We start from the raw sequence: 20,616 nt of genomic DNA on the forward strand, positions 1-20,616 counted from the left end.
CAATTCATTGAAAATCGCATATTGAATTAAAAGGAAATCATATTTTTTCTATGCTCAGAAGAAAATTTATATTTAAAGAGAAAATTATAATAAGTCTTCTTTTTCGTATTGTATCGACACTGGCAGATCACATGTACATATAATCACGTCTATATACCTTGCGAGGTAGAGAGAGCCAACAGTCTTGAAACGACTGATAGACCACGTTCAGCTATTTGGCTTTAAGATAGAATTGGCATTCAAATAGTGACAGGTCGCTAGCCCATCGCCTAAAAGAAGAATCCCAAGCTTATAAGCCTATCCCCCAACCGCCTTTTACGACACCCATGGGAAAGAAATGGATCCTGGTCCTATTATTTTTTCTATTGGTGCCGGGAACCACACGGCGATCACATATACAATTAATATATCTCCACCAAAATATCTTTATCGGACGCATTCAAACTCATCAGTGGACAGGCAGTGGGTAAAAAATGCAGGGCCCGATCTGAGGACAGACGTCAAAGTTTTGGCAATTTTTTTAAATAAAACCTAACCCGAGTATAATATAATTATAATGGACTTTATATTTTCCTTCGATATATAAATAACACATGGCGAAGGAATTTCTTAAGCTCGATCACATTTACTCGTATCCTATTTCTATTGACGCATCCTAATCTTAATAACTATTCTCAATCTGTTTGCATGTATAATGGAATAAGCACGTCATACTTTAAGGTGATAAACATTCTTAAATTTTCTTTTGTTTCATTTGTAGCTCAAGAAACAAAATTTCACGAAAATACTTCTGAAAAAGAAAAAAACAACATTCGACGATTCATGAAAAATTCTTTTAAATGAATAACTTCAAAGTTGATCGGAATCGGCTTAAGATTTACACACACATTTACAGATGTTATTAAATCAGTCTGAATAAATTTTCTTACAAGTAATGTATTGCTTAGAGTTATGCACAAATAAGTTTTTTTTAAGTAGGTAATATTTCTAGATATATTTTGCCAATAAACAATATATAGGTCTGTTGGGCTTTTGTAAAAACATCATGAGATGAAAGAGCATTTCACTTGGGGTAGACAGAGCCAATAGCCACAAGCCACGAATGCAAAGTTTAACTGATAAAGAATTATTCCTTGGTCTTAAAACACAAAAACACTTCTATTTCATTAGACCTCTCGCGTCGCGTCACTGTCGATACCCATTATTTACTTTTGTTTAATTATCTTCCCGGCTATTTGTTTAAGGAACTAACTTTTAATTTGCATGTAATTAGAGATCTCCCATCGAACTGAAACTAAACGAAAGCCGATCTTTATTTTTAATTACAAAGCATCAAGTTAAGGTTATTGAACTATTTAAGGGCATAGATAAAAAAAATATAACTAGTCTTTTATTTAACAATAAATGACATTATGAATTAGCATAGCCTTATTAAAAAATTTATTTGACGGTTGAATCATTTTGAATTGGCTTGTGCATCTTGTACCGGCTCCTTCGTACCTATATCTGAAATTCTGAGTTTCTTTACTTGTGATATTGGGTAATAATTAATAATTCGCAAAAAAAATATGGTAACCTAGCATTTTGGCCATGAATGATGAGAAGAAAAAGATTCTTTTAATCTTATTGGATGTATATTTGTTGTATAATGCTAAGAATGTTTTCAGTATAAATCCTAAGAACTAAACTATTCCACGAGCGTAGGCAGTGCAATAAAATGGAAAATTTATCGTCTTATTTTTCTAACTCCCAGCGACATTCGAGTTGCAACCAACATAAAGTACAGTGGCCATAAAATGGAATAAGTTTAGAAATAAATTTTGCAAGAATACTTAATTTCATTGTTTAATCTGGCGTTAGAAATATGGTTGTTATGCTGTAGTTGATTGCTAAGCGATGTTTTTACGGTGAGGAAACCTGCACATTCAGCCCCCGCGGACCCATTACACGTCGCACGCGCACTGCTACGAGGGCCGGAAACTGAATGTGTAATAATAATCCAATATGGGTTAGGTTCCTCTACAATGGTTGCGTAGGTAGTTGCTTCGTAAAAAAACTTGTCATATTTACTCATCGTTAGTCACAGGATCATCATATGCGAATACCAAAAGTCTCCAGAAAAAAAAGGACTGTTAATAGAACTAACAGGATATCCAGGAGGATGATATTATAAAATAAATATTATAATTTTCCAGACGGTATATCGATTGAAATATTTTTAGAAACAAGCTGTATTCATAGATTGATTTCAGTCGTGCCAAATTAAATATTTTTCCTAGTGCTCTATCTCCGTACTGTCGCTGTTTTGTGACGCCGACCAAAGCAGGTCAAGCGTGCGCGCAGTGACCGGAAATGGCGTTTGTTACCCCTACACACGTCTCACTCTGAGTTAATTTAGCGATCAGGATTACATTAAATACCACGACGGATGAAGGTTATATACGTGATAAGAGTTTTACATGTAAACTGGCCGTGGGAGCCCCTTGAATAATACCCTACGTTCTTCTCCGTACTCCCTCTAAATGCATGCAACATTTCATGGAGATTAGTTATGCGATTCTTTTAAGAAATCTAACACGCAAAGTATGCTTAAGTTGAACAATATATGATACAATAATAATACGAAAGTGTCGTATGCATATTTGTCAAATCAATTACGCAACCAATTGTAAATAAGGAAATTTTATTATCTTTTGGCAATTGGTTGCAACGGAAGATTTGTTTTTCTTTATACGCAATCAGTTGCAAATAAAGATTTTTTTTTAAAGACGATTGCTTCAAAACAGTAATTGATTTTCTTTCTACGCAACCCTAAGAAAAGCAAAATCATTGCCTCTGTACAACAGGACTCACTTTAAACATGAATAAATAAAATAAAAAGATCCGAAATAGTTACTTTCTTTCATTATATTGAAGATTGATTATGCATTGTGGTTTCCGGCACTCTAATGGAATTTGACCACTCATTCTCTTTCCGTATGGATGTCGTAAAAGGCGTCTCAGTAAACAAACTTGGAGTTTCTTCCATGCTCAAATGCGAATATTGTACATAAAATATATAGTACATATAAAGGAAACAATGTGCCTAGTTATATAATGATCGGTGACCGAAGCGATTCGGTTGACCGGCTTTGCTCCCTCTAGCCTGGGGTGTCATATGAAAAACGACATATAGTACCTAAGTTCCAGCCCCTAATAACAAACACTTTTCAATATTCCGAAATTCTCCTTCAATATTATTTTATAGTGGACGTTGCTAATACATTTTTACAATAACGATTGCTCAAAAATCGATTCCAGACTCGATATCGTAATTTGGAGTAATTTTCAAGTCCGCCGCTCACGCAAATGGACCGTGGCCTTTGAGACCGAGTGCCGCCGCCATATTTTCCCCATTTTTATGGATTTGTTTTGAAGACGAATCGCAAACCTTAGTAACTTTATCCTTAGTTTTCAATTAAAATGTTTTCATGGTTACCCTTTTCATTACTTGATCCGTTCTGCCTCTATTTGCTAAATATATTTGTTTTTACCCAGAATTATTACGGAGATTACAGGTGGATCTGGAGACGAGAGGATAACACCATGAGATAGGTTTTTTTATTTTACAAATAAGAAAATCAAAAAGCATAAATAAAGCATCCGTGGGTCGATTTTGAAAATTAAAAAAAACACTTTGCCAATAAAACACAAATTAAAAATTGGCTGTTGTTTAAAACCAATTCTCCGTCAAGTTTTTACATAATCCGAAAATTGAATCCTGAACCACGACGAGCCCACAGTCCGTACCTTCTGAATATTTAATTCCTACTAACCCTAATCTGCGTTGGGCCGCTGAGAAAGGGCTTAATATTTACCAAGTCCGACTATTTAAGTATTCACAGTTCTGTTTCTGATAATATTAATTATGAAGTTAACTAATTTATCCCAATAAATGTGCCCTTGTAGCGTGGTGCCCTCATGTTAACTACAAAACAAATTTCAATGCCTTGAGACTTAATAAATATGAGTACTTCATAGTTGCTTCAGTCTTCTTTGGTGTCTTATAAACATATAAACTTTATTTTCGCAAAACTGTGAAGCCGCAAATATAAATAGTAGTTATTTGAAATGGTAAGAATGACCTTTTTAGATCGAAATTTCCAAGAAAGGAAAACCAATCAAAAAGCTAGGTTTATGTTATGATTAAGTAATCGAATACCTTGAATCGACCCACCTTAAGAATTGCTTTAAAGTCCAAATCCTTATAAAGATTTAATATTAAACGCCGAAAATCGTTACCAAAAACAATCAAGATGTACTTAGAACACAAAACTGCAAAAACCAGAATAAAGCTTCAAAAATACGCTGCGTGTTTCCTAAGTAGTTTACACATTCCCAACGATACAAATGCCAAAGGAAATCATCACTGAAACGATCAGAGCTGGTTGTACTATTTTAAGATATAAAACGAATGTGTGTTGGTACAGATTTCAACTAATTATTATACAAAAATCCTCACCTCTCAAGATAAGAGCCCAAGTTGCGCTTTGCCTATGATCCTGGAATAAGTAATGTAGATTTTTTTCGCAACGTGTTTTCCGTCTGTCCTCTTCGATAATCTTTTCAGAGGAACCTCACCCATATTGACTCGTGGTTAAACATTAAGTTGTCTTAGCTTACAAGTTTTCTCACATAGTTATCCGCCATCGAGAGCATCGGTTAGCACTCACACTAAAGTTATTAACCGATTGACACGTGCCAAACTATCAAATTGAAATGCGTGGTCAGATCCACAGCCCCACTGCAACAGCGGCGTAGTAAAAGTTCTGAAACTTTTGCAGGGTTATTCCCAACGGTTCCCTTGTACTTACATCTTATTGCCATTGTTATCAGAATTAACCCTTAGGGCATCCTTTGCCTCTATTTACTCTTCATTTGTGTGGTCTATCGGTTAATTTTATCGTACTTGTGGGAACGACAACTTGATTTGGTTGACTAAGGACTATATACAGCTTTGGTTATCTTCTTTGGTTTAATGATTATTAAATATAATAAAAATTGGCAAAGCTTACATATTTGTAACAAAAATCAAGATTCCAGTAACATGGTTGACTATTTATATTTAAGATATTGGTAAATAAATGTCTAAGAATCACACTAATATGAACAGTTTTGAAAACATAATTTTAATTAAATATAATTTCAATAATAAAAAAATAATTTTGGTTGAATTGGTATAACATATAATCCGTGAAAACATTTAAACAACAAATGCGGATGTCGGCGAGAAATGAGAAATATTTTACATTTTATTGATGGCCGCGATCGCTCAGCACTTCAGTATCCAATACCAATTTTGGTTGGCTTTCAAATAAACGACACTTCATTTGTTTTACTCTGGACGCAGAGTATGTACGTTTAGGCATTTATCAAATTAATGTTTCCTGCAACTTTGTTCACGTAAAGAAGCCTTTCGGATACTACACCAGGAGGTCTAGTCAGTTTCACTCCATCAGACCCAATTGTTGACTGGTAGGGTAATGGTCTATTATTTATTTATTGTTCTATTTGTATTTTCTACAATAAAATTGTCTTAATATGGCCCAACAAAAAGTGTCATCAAAATAATAATGCATCGCATAAAACTTATAAAATATACTGTAGATACATACGTGTAGATTCATACTTTGTAGATAAAAATAATAGTGATTACGTTCAGAATAAAAATAAAAATATTTCTAGCTGAATGACATGATAAATGAATAATTTCAGGAAACAAGACTAAAATGGATCAGGCATATATTTTATAAAGAATTGATAAGTTTCAGACACCTAATCTTGTTCCATAAATCATTGCGCTTCGACATTAGAAATTCTACACTGTTTAAGAAAATTATTAAGGACAAAGTATAATTTCCTTCACAGATATTCATTGAACATAACTAAAAGCGTCAATATTTTGTTATTTCACTGTAAATATGTATACCAATCGCTCGTCTCTTGACATATCTGTGGATAAAGTTTTTTTAACTTGTATATTTTTAACAATAATAGTTGCTGTAAATGTGACGAGTGTGAATTCCTATTTACAATACATGGACAAGGATGAAGGCAATACTCGTTCTTTGACCTGTATGTCTTATATCATTAAAACACAAATTCCGTGCAATGCGTTATTGAACTTTATCACAACAGAAGGCAACGTCTATCCCTTGTTCGAATCCTTAAATACATTAAGCTGCTACAACATTGTTGTGCGAACATTTTCATCTGTAGAACATTGGTTCTTTTCACCAGATGCTTACATCATATTAGCGCAGAATACTTCTCAATTGTCTACACAAATGTTTGAATTAACAAATGACTTCTTCTGGAATCCTAGAACTAAAATTATTGTTAATATAATGAATTTAAAACCAGATAATTTAGGAAAAGTGAGAGATGTTTTTGATATATTCCTTAAATATCTAATGTCAGATGTTATTTTAGTAACAAGTTTACATAACATTACATTATTATACACGTATTATCCGTTCGAGAAAAATTGCTGTGGGAAAAAATACAATGTAGTTACCATTGGGGAGTGTGACAACAATGTTCACGAGCTTAAAATGAGAAAAAATCGTATGAAAATAGATTTACTTAATTGTAATATAACAGTGTTATTGCAAGAAAATTATCCTACAGTTCTCTTTAATGAAACCAAGTATCAGTATTTTGGAAAACAAGTAAAAGGAATAGAACAATATATATTGCTGCATCTCATAACTCGCAACAAATTGAAACAACAGAAAATTTTATTTTCGCAGAATACTGATATCGGTGACGTTTTACCAAATGGAACAGCTACTGGTATTTTAAGATACTTACAGAATAGCTCAGCAGATGTGATGATGGCTGGATTATCTCTTACGAAAAGCCGAACAAGAATATTTGATTATATTTCGGGCTTTCACTACAATTACTATAATATATTTACACCATCGTCGAAGGAGGAAATGTGGAGAAATATATTTAATGAGTTTGGATCAGAAACGTGGATTTTAACACTGTGTACATATTTATCTGTAACTTTTGTATGTTTGAAAATATTAAGTTTCGAACCAAGCGTGTCGATAAATCCGGCACATGTCTTTATAGCAATATTTGGATTATTTTTTTCCGAAAACAGCAGTAATGTCATGTGGAAGGTGAGTCGATTGCGAATCGTGTTAATTTTGTGGGTCTTCTTTTCGTTCTTCATCATAAGTTTTTACAATTCCGACTTGTACAGCTTCTTAGCCAATCATGTACAAAAATTCAAACGCTTCGATGTGAATCATATAGACAGGTTGGCGTTTAAACCTTGTATATCTAATAAAGTTCGAAAACATTTCCTACAAGCTTATAATAAAGAATTCAAACCAAATCCTTACAGTGAATGCAATGAAACTGAAACTGCTTTCGACATGGTTGCGTCACGAAATAACTTAATTTGTTTAGATTTGTCATCAGCTTACAATTTATTGTCTCACAAATACATAGCTGATGATGGCACCCGAAAAATTGATAAGCATGCACTGTATTCCGTTGGCCACGTCGTCGGTACCACTTACCTTCCAAGAGGATTTCCACTTCGTGATCAGCTGCAAATAATTGCGACACGTTTATTTGAAGGTGGTCTGCTTCGATATCAAGTCAGAAGAATCAAAGTCAAAGCTCACTCGCACAGAATTAAACTTGTTAATGTCGTGAAAAGGTTCACAAGGCTCAGTCTTAGTGATTTGAGGATACCTGTCTACATTTTGCTCGCTGGCTATGTTGTTTCACTAATTTGTTTTGTCACTGAGATTATTGTAGAAGCTTATTTAACCAGGCCCAAATATCCGTTCATATTGTGAATTCTCTGGTGAAATTATTTTCTATTACGCCTATGTAATGTTAGACATCAATAAACAATTTCAAATCAAAGAGCTCTCCAACCTCGTTTAAAACTAAATTATACCACTATCCTTCTGGCGTTATCCTCAGTTGTAAAATTTTCTTACTGTTTTATGTTTAACCCCCGACGGAAAAAGAGGGGTGTTATAAGATTGATGTATTTATATATGTCTGTGGCATTATAGCTCACAAACGGATAAATCGATATTTTTTTTATTTTGATTAAAGGTGATTTATGTACGACTGTTCTTAAACATGTTTGATCAAAATCGGTTGAGCCATTTAAAAATAGTGGGAGTTGAAAGTGGTAAAGAAAGTCCGAATATCGGCGATGATACTCGAGTGAAAGCGCACTCATAGAGAATATTGATGATTTAATCGAGAGTGTTCTTAGCTTAACCCCCGGTGTAAAAGAAATGTGTCGTAAGTAAAATTTGTGTCGGGGTTTTATTTAAATTTTAAAATTTAATTTTTATGTGAACAATATTTATAACATGTACGGATTGATCGTTTGAATAGTTTTGATAGTTTGAAGATGGTAAAATAAATATAAGTAATTGAAAAAGAAATTGGTTATTTTTTTTCCAGTGAAATCATTAATAGTAGATTAGTTTTTATACTATTAACAAACACTTCAAAGGTACCACGCTTAACCACATAGGTACATATTTAAATTATTTTACATAACTGGTGTATTTCCATCTAAATATAATCGTAGTTATACGAGCAGATATTCATTCATATCAGCACATCAATATCCCTTGCGGAGTAGACAGAGCTAGCAGTCTTGTAAGACTACGTTCAGCTGTTAGGCCTAATGATAGAATTGAGATTCAAACAGTGAATATAGTGCGCGTTTTGATAAGCTGACATACATACATACATATAATCACGTCTGTATCCTTCGCCGGTAAGGCAACAAAACGTTCAGCTGTTTGAAAGACAAAAAAAATCATAAGAATCCCAAGTTTATAAGTCCATCCCTTATTTTACAACATCCACTGTAAGTGGGGTGAAATATTTTATTGCACTCAATTTACAGATTATTATCTATTAAGTCCAATTTATATGTAAAAAATTATTATAAGTTGATGTATTATACATCGTGTGGTTTTCCCGGCCTGGGCATGATGAGCAATGAACTTATTCTTATTGATCTGGATCTCGCTGGCAGAATTTACAGTGGCGACATCACTAATATCACACACCAACTGGCAAGACTACTAAAAGAGATTTAACTTAAAAAAAGGTTACCAAATAAAACTTCAATTTTAAGTCCACGCTACTAAGATTAGTGATCAATAATTATTGCAAAGAACTGTTGTTAAAAAATATGAATAATAGGATAATTTTAAAGAATCAAATGTCGAGACTTTAATCTGAAGCAATTCTGATGAAGAGATGAAATTGTGTAGCTACCGCGTTGCAAGTACAAACATTTTCTCTAAACCTAGCTTTTACCATACGTTTATACGAAATTTTAAATTTTCAGTTCACTTTTAATCCTTAGGCAGATTTGAGAGGGTTTCGAATCCTTTGCTGATAATGTGAGTAATTTCTACAGCCGGTTTGTCATTTGCAATCATCCAGGTGGATCCGCTGGTACCTTTGTAGATCGTTTCCAGGATACCCGTGGCTGCTGACTCCACCCTAGAAAAAAATATACATCCCTTAGAATCTTTCTTCCCTGATTGATGGATTACATACCGGACTCCTTTCGAGAGAGATTATATTTTTATAGAGCTAAAAAGAAAAGAAATTGCGATTTTTTAAAATTTAAATTGATATATTTTGAAAATAACTTTCAATTAACTTTCAGCTTTGTACTAGTTCTGACGATCAATGAACTAACGTTTTTTTTTTAAAGAAAAATAATGATTTGATATTTCTTCAAATTTTATCCCAATTTTACATGAAAATATCGAATATCATTTTACGTAAGTACTACAAAAGTGTTTAAATCAATTTTGATTTAAATTTTAACGTTACAAGTATTTTACCATATCGCTGGCGCCGATAATAAACCCAAAATAAAATTTTCATTTTGGAACGTGAAAACTGAACGTTTCGTCCCGCTTACATGAATTATTCAGACCCCAAAATATATTTAATATAACAACGAACATACGAGATGAGTTTTGTATGTCCAATAAACTTCATCCTTGTTTCACGTCAAGTGTCTTTTAACATTAAGCAATTTGCTTTATTATAATACCAGCATTTCTTTTTACCTCTTGTGAAAATTTCTAAGAAATCTTTCTTATCTTTAAGCAATATTTTAACAAAACCTCATCTGTGGTTTAAGTCATGTCAATCATTTATGTACTTGTGTTAAATTAAAATAAAATAACAAAAAAAAAATAACTTAATTATAGATATTTTTTCTCGGAGGGGTAGTAGCTAATCTTTATACTTGTGATTATATCTTCATGTCTAATTTCTGAAAAAAGGATTGAAGTGTTTGCTTGTGACTTAAATAATTCTAACGATACCTATAAGTAAATGAGCTTTTAAAAGAGCAACAAAAGAGAATACTTTACAATCACCACTTAGAAATAATTTCGCTTTACGCTGTCTGGACCTTTTTTCTAAAATCTCTAAAATTACCCAATGTTGGTTGCCAGTCTTTTAAATAATACATCAATTCAAGAAGCAGACTTAATCTAGATATATAAAATCAGCATAACACCCGTATAAAGCCGGGAGTCGCTAGTTGCATATAAAAACTTCAACGTTCTTTCCTCCAACGTCCTTTCAGAAAAGTTCACAAATTTCAAACCGGTGTGTATTGTAATAAAAATCTCACTTTTGCCTCTCAGGAGTCGGGGTCAAGCAGGCGCCATCTTTATTAAAGTGTTCCAAGTTGAGCCTCTGAAGAATGGCGGTGTCTGTGGGCCCGAGGCACACGGTTAGGACGCGAACCTGCGTCTTTGAATAATGCAACTCCGCCTGTGAAGTGTAAATAGGGCCTTTTATGAGTTTCCCAGCGAAGTAAATATGAAGAAGTTTGGTGGTAATCATATTCTGATAAATGCAATGCAATGAACTGTCAACGCCTATATTTTCATAGTCATGAGTTTTGGTGACTTCATATACCTATGTGTTGGATATTTTGGAATCTTATCTTTTTTCTGATTTCGTTTCAAATTGATAAAACATAAAATATGTTGGATAGATAATGTCGTAAAAGATAAGTTAGTTCCACACATGATTATTGATTACTAAAAGGTAACTGTTACTAGGTTTTTTGTTACTTGTAAATCACGTAGACATTCATAGATATCCTCAGAGCCTGTTCTGCCAGTACTTATTACGCATTCATATCAATAATTATTAAAATCATCATCATCATTTTATTGTCTTGTACGCTGTACCAATCCAAGGTTTGACGTCTTGTCATATCAATAAAATCACGCTGCAATTTCTTTCGGCAACTTATGATGAAGTGAGAAGTTGATGGATGAACCTAAATGCATTATGATTTATTTTTTTATTTTGATATGCCATTCAACCAAACAGTTACTACTTACAATTTCTTTCGGCAACTTATGATGAAGTGAGAAGTTGCATAAATGCATTATGATTTATTTTTTTATTTTGATATGCCATTCAACCAAACAGTTACTATATGTACTCACTCCAAAAGCATTGCTGAAATATAGAACTGCTGTTTTCGTAGCTGCGTACACGGGTAAATGAGGGTGCTGTTTCAAGGCTAAAAGGGACGATATGTTGAGAACTGTACCCCCGTTTCCTCCATTATCTTTGCCCATTACTTCTACTGCTCTCATCGTACTGGCAACTGTTCCTGTCTGAAATGTAAAGAAAATAAAAATATAAGCGAAACAGAAGATTGTTGCAATGTTATCAAGCGGTTTATGTCCGTAGGTACTATAAATACTTTAAGATCATCGATATTATGTAAGAATAGGTCATCGATAATATTTAACGACTACAAAAACAAAATGTAGTGAAGAAATTCACTGCCACGGGAAAGGTGTATTTCGGAGCGTAAGGCGAGATGTCTTTGACATATACATACATAAATATTATCACGTCTATATCCCTTGCAGGGTAGACAGAGCCAATAGTCCTTAAAAGACTGATAGGCCACGTTCAGCTGTTTGGCCTAATGATAGAATTGAGAATCAAATAGTGACAGGTTGCAAGCCCATCACCCAAAAGAAGAATTCCAAGTTAATAAGCCCATTCTTTAGTCGCCTTTTACGACATCAATGGAACGAGATGGAGTAGTCCTATTTTTTATTGATCCCAGGAACCACCCGGCACTATCTTTGACATATACAACAAAGAAATAACTGTAATTTAGGTAGGCATTACATTCAGCAAATTAATGAAAGTAAGACTGTGACGTAACGAATCAGTGAATGGTTGTCTATTACTGCGACCAAATAGTAGTTTTCTCAATTTATTATAGCCCGTGTTAAATAAATTGTTTTATATGTTTTCACCATAAGATACTCACAAAATTAATATCAATCGTCCTCTTAAAAGACTGGCCAGTACCCAAAACCGCTGCGCTGTTGACAACCACATCCAACTTGGTGTATTTATTAAGGACTTGCTTGAACGCATCGCTAAGGGTTTCCTCATCAGAGACGTCGCATTTTATGAACTTGGCTCGCAGAGGTCCAAATCTGGTCAAGAGTTCAGCCTCCAAAGTAAAACCTTCACGCTCGGCCACGTCTAGGAAAACTACGGCCTGGAATTATTAGAAAAATTAAGGTTTATTTCATCGCATTAATATGCTAATATTTCGCATAGATATTAAAAGTATCGATTTTGATGTTTTTTAAAAGGTATTATGCAGTCCAAATAACTATTGTGCAGTATTTATATTGTATATCAAAATTATCTTGCATAGAACTCAAAGACGCGTTATTAGAGGCGATTTGCAGCGAATTTGTTTAGGTTGATATGCTGTTGACTGTACTTATATCACTATTACTCAACTACCTATCGAAATTTCTTCATGGCAGCCAAAGGTAAAGACGAACTGAGAGTTTTACTCTCAGTTCGTCTTTACCTTTGGCTCTCATATTTTTGCAACGTCGAGCCAGGCGTTCAACTGCTTTACCTCAGAATAAATATATACATATTAAATAAATAAATATATATATAACCAGAATCGTATCGTATCTTTCGGAAGATTATAACCCCCTTAAGAGCCCACGTACCAAGTAGAAAAATAGAAGCAATAAAAAATATATCTAACTAAAATTAACTATCTATTTATAATGGCTCGCGCGATGCCGTTTTTATCGCGAGATAAACTACCGCTGTCCCATTTCAATTTAAAATAAAAAATGGAAACAGCGATAGTTTTTCGCGCGTGTGACGCTACCAGGACTGGAAACGCGAACTTTTGCCAGTATATTATTGTATATACTGTACAAAGTTAGTTGTGGACTTGCCCCGGGCAAGTCACTAGGGCCGCGGCCTCTTCTCGCCAGGCAGAAGCTGCAGTGATTAGTTTTGCACAAGTTATATTGACTGAACATCTTGTTATGAAGAGAAACCCTTTTTTATTCACGATACAATCTCAACTCTGGATATTTTCAAGGAAAATATTGAAGTTTTTTTTAGGGTAGGATGTTACGTAATAAAATCAGCTGTTGCTCGCCCTAGCCAAGGATCGCCTAAAGGTATCTAATATTATGTATATTATAATCAGTAAAAAAACAATTTACCTATCTATTCACTGATCAGATTAATGTTGATGGGTCATTCAGTCAAAATCTCCTAAACAAATTTTTCAGAACGAAATAATATCATTAAATGGCCTCTTTTTCTGTCTCAACAATCTCTTTCTAATTAGACCATAGACAGATTAAAAGACAAATTTGAAGCTAATTTTTTCGACTGTACTTTTTAAGTGATTGTGGCGTCAAATTATTGTGTACTTCCGTTATAATACCTACTTGTAGTTCAGATTACTACTGACCCTGGCATTTTCCATCAAAAATGTTCTGACCACAGCAGCTCCAATGCCTGCTGCCCCGCCGGTCACCAAGCACACTTTATCTTTCAAATCGAATGGCACTGACATTTCAACACTCAATAAAATCCAACAAAAAGAAAAAAATTAAATATATCCACAAAAAACTTTAACTTTATTCACTTACGAAATTGTTGCAATTTTACCACATAAAAAAATTATAGTATATACAATATAAACACGAGATATTTGTAACAGTTGGTTTATCAGACTAAATAGTGTTGTTGTTGTATTGTTATCATTGATAAGGTGAAGCAAATGCACAGTAAATGGATACTGCTATATTTAAGGTATGATTCCATACAAACGAATGATGTTAGTATATATTTTTACAACACGTATAATCACAACGTTTTAAGAACAATCCAATCCAGTATTTTAAATGTGACACAAAGTTCGTTCGTTTGTTACTTTTTCACCTTCTACCACTTCACAACACAGCACTAAACTGTTCTCTATGCTATTTTTGGATACATATAGTATGAATATATAATACGGGACATACTGCGGGCGAAACCTCTAATAATTTAAGGATAATTTTAAATCATAAAATTCTGACTTGAATTAATAAACGAAATGGATGATTATGAACTTATACATTCTGGAATTAAATAAGTGGAACACATTCAATGGCCTAAGTTATGTGTCATGGGTCCGATTGATATAAATAAAATTGACGTACAAATGCAACCAGCAATATATCATTTATGGTTGTATTTTGTACGTTAAATTAGATTTGTGTCGATCGGACCCAAGTTTGAAGTAGGTAAATAAAGATCAATGAAAACAAAGGACTAATAATAAGCCAACGTTTTGTATTGAATTCGAGACGTATTATCAAAATTCTTTTAGGAAATTTATTTTCTATTTATAATTTAAATTTTTAACGAATTTTAGGAAAAGAAATAAAATAAATAAATATACGCATTAACAAACCTACACACTTAACCGAAGTAATAAAAAAAATATATCCAAAACTGATTAAGTAATGCTTTGTATTATTTTTGTATGAGAAAAAGAATGTACAAGTTTGTAATGAGAGATTTTAATAATTATAATCATGAAATATGAATTGAATATTATAATTATAAGTTTCATACATTCGTCTTTAAATAATTGTTATCATTTAATTACTAAGATTACCTAAGGCACAGATTAGGACGTGTTTTGATAATACCTGCATACGTAGCATTCATTTTAAAATTACCAATAAGTATTTCTTTTCATTTAAAAAGTAGGAACTAAATTTATTGTCACATTAACAACTAAATATTAATACAAACTTCTAATAAAAGTCGATCAAGGAAAATGCTAATAAACTTGGGATTCTGATTCTGTCACTAATTCCCAACATTGGGCCAGGTGATTCGTGATTATAAGTACTATGTACCTATTAATAAATAGATTATTATACTTTGTTGGTATATATCGACGAGTTACCTCGAAGCAGCGGAAGAATGACACTGATCTAGCATTGTTAATTTCATTGACAATGACATTTTATCACGTAACTGCTCATGTTATGAGCTGCAGCCTATGTTATAAATACTCTATACCTTAAGTCATTTAATGGATTTGTAATTCTTTATGATAAGTTATTATTGAAATGAGATAGCTATTACCTAAAATAAAAAATATTAGGTATCTATAAATAGCAAGCAATTTGGCCCTTATTGAGATAACATTTTAGGTACTTATTATCTTGTCTAGACTATCAACCACGAGTCAAAGCATAAATTACTAATACCTAGTGTAGTGTAGTTTAGTTACCTTGCTGCAGAGGAACCAGGGGTGTGCATTTACGACCATAATTCTGGAATAGATGGAATCAGGCTTTTACACGATTCCCATCTGACCTCCGCAACCTTTGCAGGTCAACCTAACTCATATGGGATCATGGTTACACATTCAGGCTACTGAATGTTAAGGTTTCCTCACAATGTTTACCCTCAGCGCAAGAGTATCGGTATCGGTTCAGACTCAAACTAATGTAAATAACTCATAAAAGAGTCATTGGTACATGGCTGTGGTAGTTTATGAACCTGTGCCCCACACGCATTTTAGCCGCACACATTACCACTCTCACATCACTAAACACTCGTATAATAATATATCAACCGTAGATTTTCCCATTTTCTGCTTTGGCTTCATAGAAAAGTCCTATACAAAGTCATATAGTCGTTTTTACCCTCAGTCGCATACCCGCGTGAAGTGGCCGCTTTTGTTCAGCGGTTTTATTATTTCGCCAGCTTGCACGCTACATGTTAATAAAGAGGGAATGCGCGGCCTCAGAATAATTAGAATAAAAGCGTTTAACGACTATGCAAGCAATTCAGCGTTGCAAAAAGTTTGCCTTTTAAAATTAGACTTGGTTACGTGCGGATTAAATTTTGCCGTTACACTTTTGTGGCTAAGGGATTTTTTTCGCGACGTAAGATAAAAAACCTTTTGGTAAAGTTTTTCGTTCGTGGTTTTTTAAATACTAGATATCCATATTAAAAATATCCTATATAAACTCTTAAGGTTTTTTTTTCTTACAGAACCTCTAAATTCGTGAAATCTATACAATAAGAATATTCAGTATGCCCCTATTGACTGAAGATGGTTCCCTATTCTGTAATTCTGCACGGTGTCACGTACAGATAAGTTATGGAACCATTTCTCAATTGGTACTTATAGTAATAATGGGGATTACAAGCAGATATTGAATAGTGTGTTTAACTTGATAGAGTGTAAATTAATTTCAAAAACCCGATTGTTAATCTGATTAAACCTAATGAAATATTTAATCCTGCTCGAATTACAACATTGTAGTTAATAGCTGCATCTCAAAACACTATTTTCATAAATGTATTATAAGTACTTAACTTACCAACTCTTTTTCCATGCCAAATTTCAACTTCCTAAGAGTCAATATTACTTATATGTCAAATGAATAAATGACACATGGTATTATGGAACGATGTTTCGGGCTCGACCGCTGTCCAGGCTAGGTGTCATGCCTGGGGAACCGCGGCTCCAACGATGTTGTGTTTGAGGTTTTATTATGCTTCAATCGGTAGGAATTTAGCAAATGATGATTCAGGTTTTCACTATTGTGACTTTATAGATATCGCCACAAAATCATATGAGAGACTTCAGAGAAAATGAAAATAAAGAAGTTGCTTACTTAAGAAGTTAATAATATTAATAAGGGAATAATGTTGAAACAGACTCTGCATTTAACAGCCTTTTCAAGATGTTTGCATCCTTTGCATTCAGTTTACTCGTAAAAATTCTATATCCTTGCAAAGTTACGTTACCACAGCTCCAGGCGGTGTTTGTGTATCTTTAGAAGGACAAAGAGATTCCCCCGACCGCGTGAGTTGTTTGTTGAGAGCCCCTGTTGTGTACTGGGCCTTATGCTGCGTTTTATTTTTCATTTTCTTCTTAAAGTATAACAGCCAGCTAAAGTTTTAAATTTAGAACAATGGTTTTAGCATCAAACAATCACGCAACTACAAAATATAAAGTTTTAGTCATTTCGACTAGTCATTTTGGATTAAGTTTTAATTCAGATTGTTATTTAGCTCATATTAGAAATATGTATATTCTTTACAAATCTTTTTTTGTCTGAACGAATCTAAATTAATTGTAATCGACATTGCAACCTTAGACTTTGTAATAGTTAAGTAATTATAATTAAGAAATGAGTTTGCTTTTTTTTGTAGGGTTAATTTCGCAATTTTTGGTTTTGAAGTGAACGATACAATCTTTACTATTTCTACTTAGTTACGCTGTCGCCTTTTCGACGGTGAAGTATCTATTCCTAAACTTCCATTTGTTGTCAAATATAACAGTTTACAGTATACATAATACAGTACAAAGTGCTGTTGTTAAAGACGTTGGCGGAAACAACAAAAAAAATAAAATACCTTTTTTGGGAAATAGACTTCTAGAGAGTTGATGCTTCAATTTTCCCTCATCATGACAGGAGTTCGACGAGGATGTGAGCAAACTTCCTTTGTAAGATTACACGAGATTTTCCCAAAGAAGGTATATTGTGCTACTTCAGAATCCTTATTATCTTCTTGTGCTCTCCTTGGACTTTTACTTTAGTTCCATTTTTTTACTGAGTGTTCTTATCCACTTACTCTCAATGACGTAGCTTTTATCTCCAAAATTACATTCTTTTATTTATTTAAACTTCATTGCACAAAATACAAATGTATAGCACTGTTGGCGGACTTAATACTAGAAGCATTAACTACCAAGCAAACCATTGGGTCTGACAGAGAACTTTACGTGTGTTGCCTGTTAGTACTGTATTCAGGGTTACTTTGAATTCATTAGCAACCTTTTAGACTTTCTTCATGAGTTATTCCAGCTAACCTACGTAATTTAAACATTGCAATTTTAAGCAAATCAGGAATGCTAAAAACCAACGACGGTCCCGCCAAAACGACGAGTGTGCATGAAGCGAGTTTTAATGATTTAGGATTAGACGAAGGAATTATACAAGGATGGCAAGTAGAAAGATTTAGTTTTCCATCCAGTCCCTCTAGGTAAGGGGCGTGATTTTATGTTTTGTTTAATAACAGAAGAATAACTAAAATGATGTAAGTCTTGGGACAAATCTAGGGAGACAACGGGAATACAATCTCGTTTCGCCTCAAGGGGGTTGACGCGGCGAAGCGGCGAAAGCGCTGCGAAGCGCTTTCAAGTGGTAGCTATTGAGTACGCAACAATAATGTCTAATAGTACCACGCTTAAGGTCTTGTTTTAAAATGGCCAAGTGCAAGGTGGACTCGCTCGTGAAGGGCAGAAGTACTACCTCATCTAAAAAATAATGGTAAAAATACATAAATGTGTATTAGAGTCCCTTGAAATATGTTTTATTTAGAATGTGAATTTTAAGTAAAATGATAAAGTTCATTATTCAAATTTCGATATGAATGAATGTTCCTTAGTCTGTTAATAAATATTAATTCAAAAAAAAAAAACAGGCAAAAAGCTTATCACTTCAGAATAATCAATATTCACAAAAACTAAATAAGTCTTCAATATAAAATTCAATTCGCTAAATTATGAATCTAAGAAATTAACAGATCACAGTGATCCTTTTGCTTTAAACTTTATTTCACAAAAAAAAAACATTGTATTAAAAAAAGTACAATTGGCTTCAAATTATTACAATATTCCCTGTAGAAAGGGAATACGGAATGTCATTTGAAAATCGAGGCATCGCACGCGTTTTCCGATGTAACAGCACAAAACATTGATTCCCTTTTGAGTTCCATCGACGCTGTGTCATTACAATCTGATGGCTTTCATGCCGCTTTTTCAATTTAACAGTCCGTTTTTATAGAAAAGTTAGATACTATTCTTATATTTCTTATTTTAAATGCATTTTTTTCTTTGTTTATTTAGTGCAGTGACGTGCATTTCATAGAAACAGTGCTTGTCTTATTATTACACAAAATTATCTGTTCCTGTACCTTAGAAAATACCTAAGATTTGTCCGTGTAAAATTCATATTAATTTATTTATTACAAAGTTATAGTGTCATACCATTAGTTGCGACGCCACATTCACCTTTCTATAGTTTGAATTTATTTTTTATTTTTTTAATATTAACACAGTGTTGTTTACTAGCAGTCTAGTTGATTTCAAGCTTACCATACGAGTGATGAAACCAGTAACTAGAGTTAGTCACCGAAATCACTAACCCGCAGAGGCTATTTATTTCCATGTTTTTACAGCTGAGTAAATTTAAAAAGCAATGCTAAGTCCATTCTTCAAAAGTGTGCACTTAGCGTCTCTTGAAAGAGTTCACAAACTTTGCAACTGTTTTGAGCCCGCTTGTTGTAGCAGAGAACATAAAAGAACTACACTGCATGGAGCTAAACTTTAGACATAATTTACGTAATTGCTTGCTCGGAATTTTGGAATGAGTTTTCATGCTACATTTGAGAAATAAAATTAAAGAAGAACAAGATAAAATAGCTTTGAATCGCACTGGAGCTTATGTAGCGGAAAATAAACGATACGAAAAGAAACAAACAAATTAAAAAACACATGAGCGTTCTATTTTTATTTTTAATTTGTAGCTTTGTGGCGCATAAAACCTCATTATGTACCAAAAATAAATTACCAATGACTTAAAAATGATAACTATTAAACAGAAAAGTTAATTTAAATAAATTGAGAGCATAATTCATAATTCTGTTGATCATTTCACAGCCCAAAATTTCGCATGCGATTTTCATATTCTCACAGCGCGCCGATGCAACCATGCGCACTGTATTAAAATTTAAACGGATAATTTTCAGAACTTTGAATTTAATATCTACACCAAAATCTTTGTGTACTACTACAAAATCTTTGTGGCTTTATGTTGTGAACGCAAATTGAAACGCTAAACGTGTTGTCACCTTGTTGAGCATTTTATCAAACATTTTACGAAAAAGTTAAACTGGCAACCCTGAGTTTTAAAAATAAAGTATTCTATATACGAAGTCGTGTGCGATTTAAGTCTTTTCGTTTTGCAATATGCTTTGAGAATATGTTGAGCGGTATGAATCATATAAAACGCATTTTATTATATTTATTTGTATGAACTTCGAATTTAAAAACGTATGATTCCTTTGATACGAAATACATACCTTTGATGCAAACTTTAGCTGTGCTTTTCTACTGCTGCATTTCAATGTAGA

At 33.4% G+C, this 20,616-nt stretch overlaps 2 protein-coding genes across 2 annotated transcripts in view; one reads left to right on the forward strand and one right to left on the reverse strand.

The window, feature by feature from the left end:
- Nucleotides 1-20,616, forward strand: part of LOC106134479 (uncharacterized) — a 67,959-nt gene that overhangs the window by 27,837 nt on the left and 19,506 nt on the right. The window lies entirely within an intron of this gene.
- Nucleotides 8,887-14,144, reverse strand: LOC106134520 (15-hydroxyprostaglandin dehydrogenase [NAD(+)]). Its single transcript, XM_013334600.2, has 5 exons — nt 13,868-14,144; nt 12,389-12,625; nt 11,541-11,714; nt 10,709-10,851; nt 8,887-9,552 (listed from the first exon to the last, which is right to left on the reverse strand). The coding sequence occupies exons 1-5, from the start codon at nt 13,970-13,972 to the stop codon at nt 9,402-9,404; spliced, it is 810 nt and encodes a 269-aa protein (XP_013190054.1). The 5' UTR covers nt 13,973-14,144; the 3' UTR covers nt 8,887-9,401.

Source organism: Amyelois transitella, chromosome 5, assembly GCF_032362555.1.
Source record: "Amyelois transitella isolate CPQ chromosome 5, ilAmyTran1.1, whole genome shotgun sequence".
NCBI classification, from domain to species: Eukaryota; Metazoa; Arthropoda; class Insecta; order Lepidoptera; family Pyralidae; genus Amyelois; species Amyelois transitella.

Bases quoted from the DNA above. Each gene is read 5' to 3' on its own strand.
- LOC106134520 (XM_013334600.2), bottom strand. From the start codon at position 13,972: ATGTCAGTGCCATTCGATTTGAAAGATAAAGTGTGCTTGGTGACCGGC. The intron at 12,626-13,867 runs GTCAGTAGTAAT...TAATAATTCCAG, and splicing joins TTTTGATGGAAAATGCCAGG to GCCGTAGTTTTCCTAGACGT. The intron at 9,553-10,708 runs GTGAGATTTTTA...ATTTTTTTCTAG, and splicing joins CCGACTCCTGAGAGGCAAAA to GGTGGAGTCAGCAGCCACGG.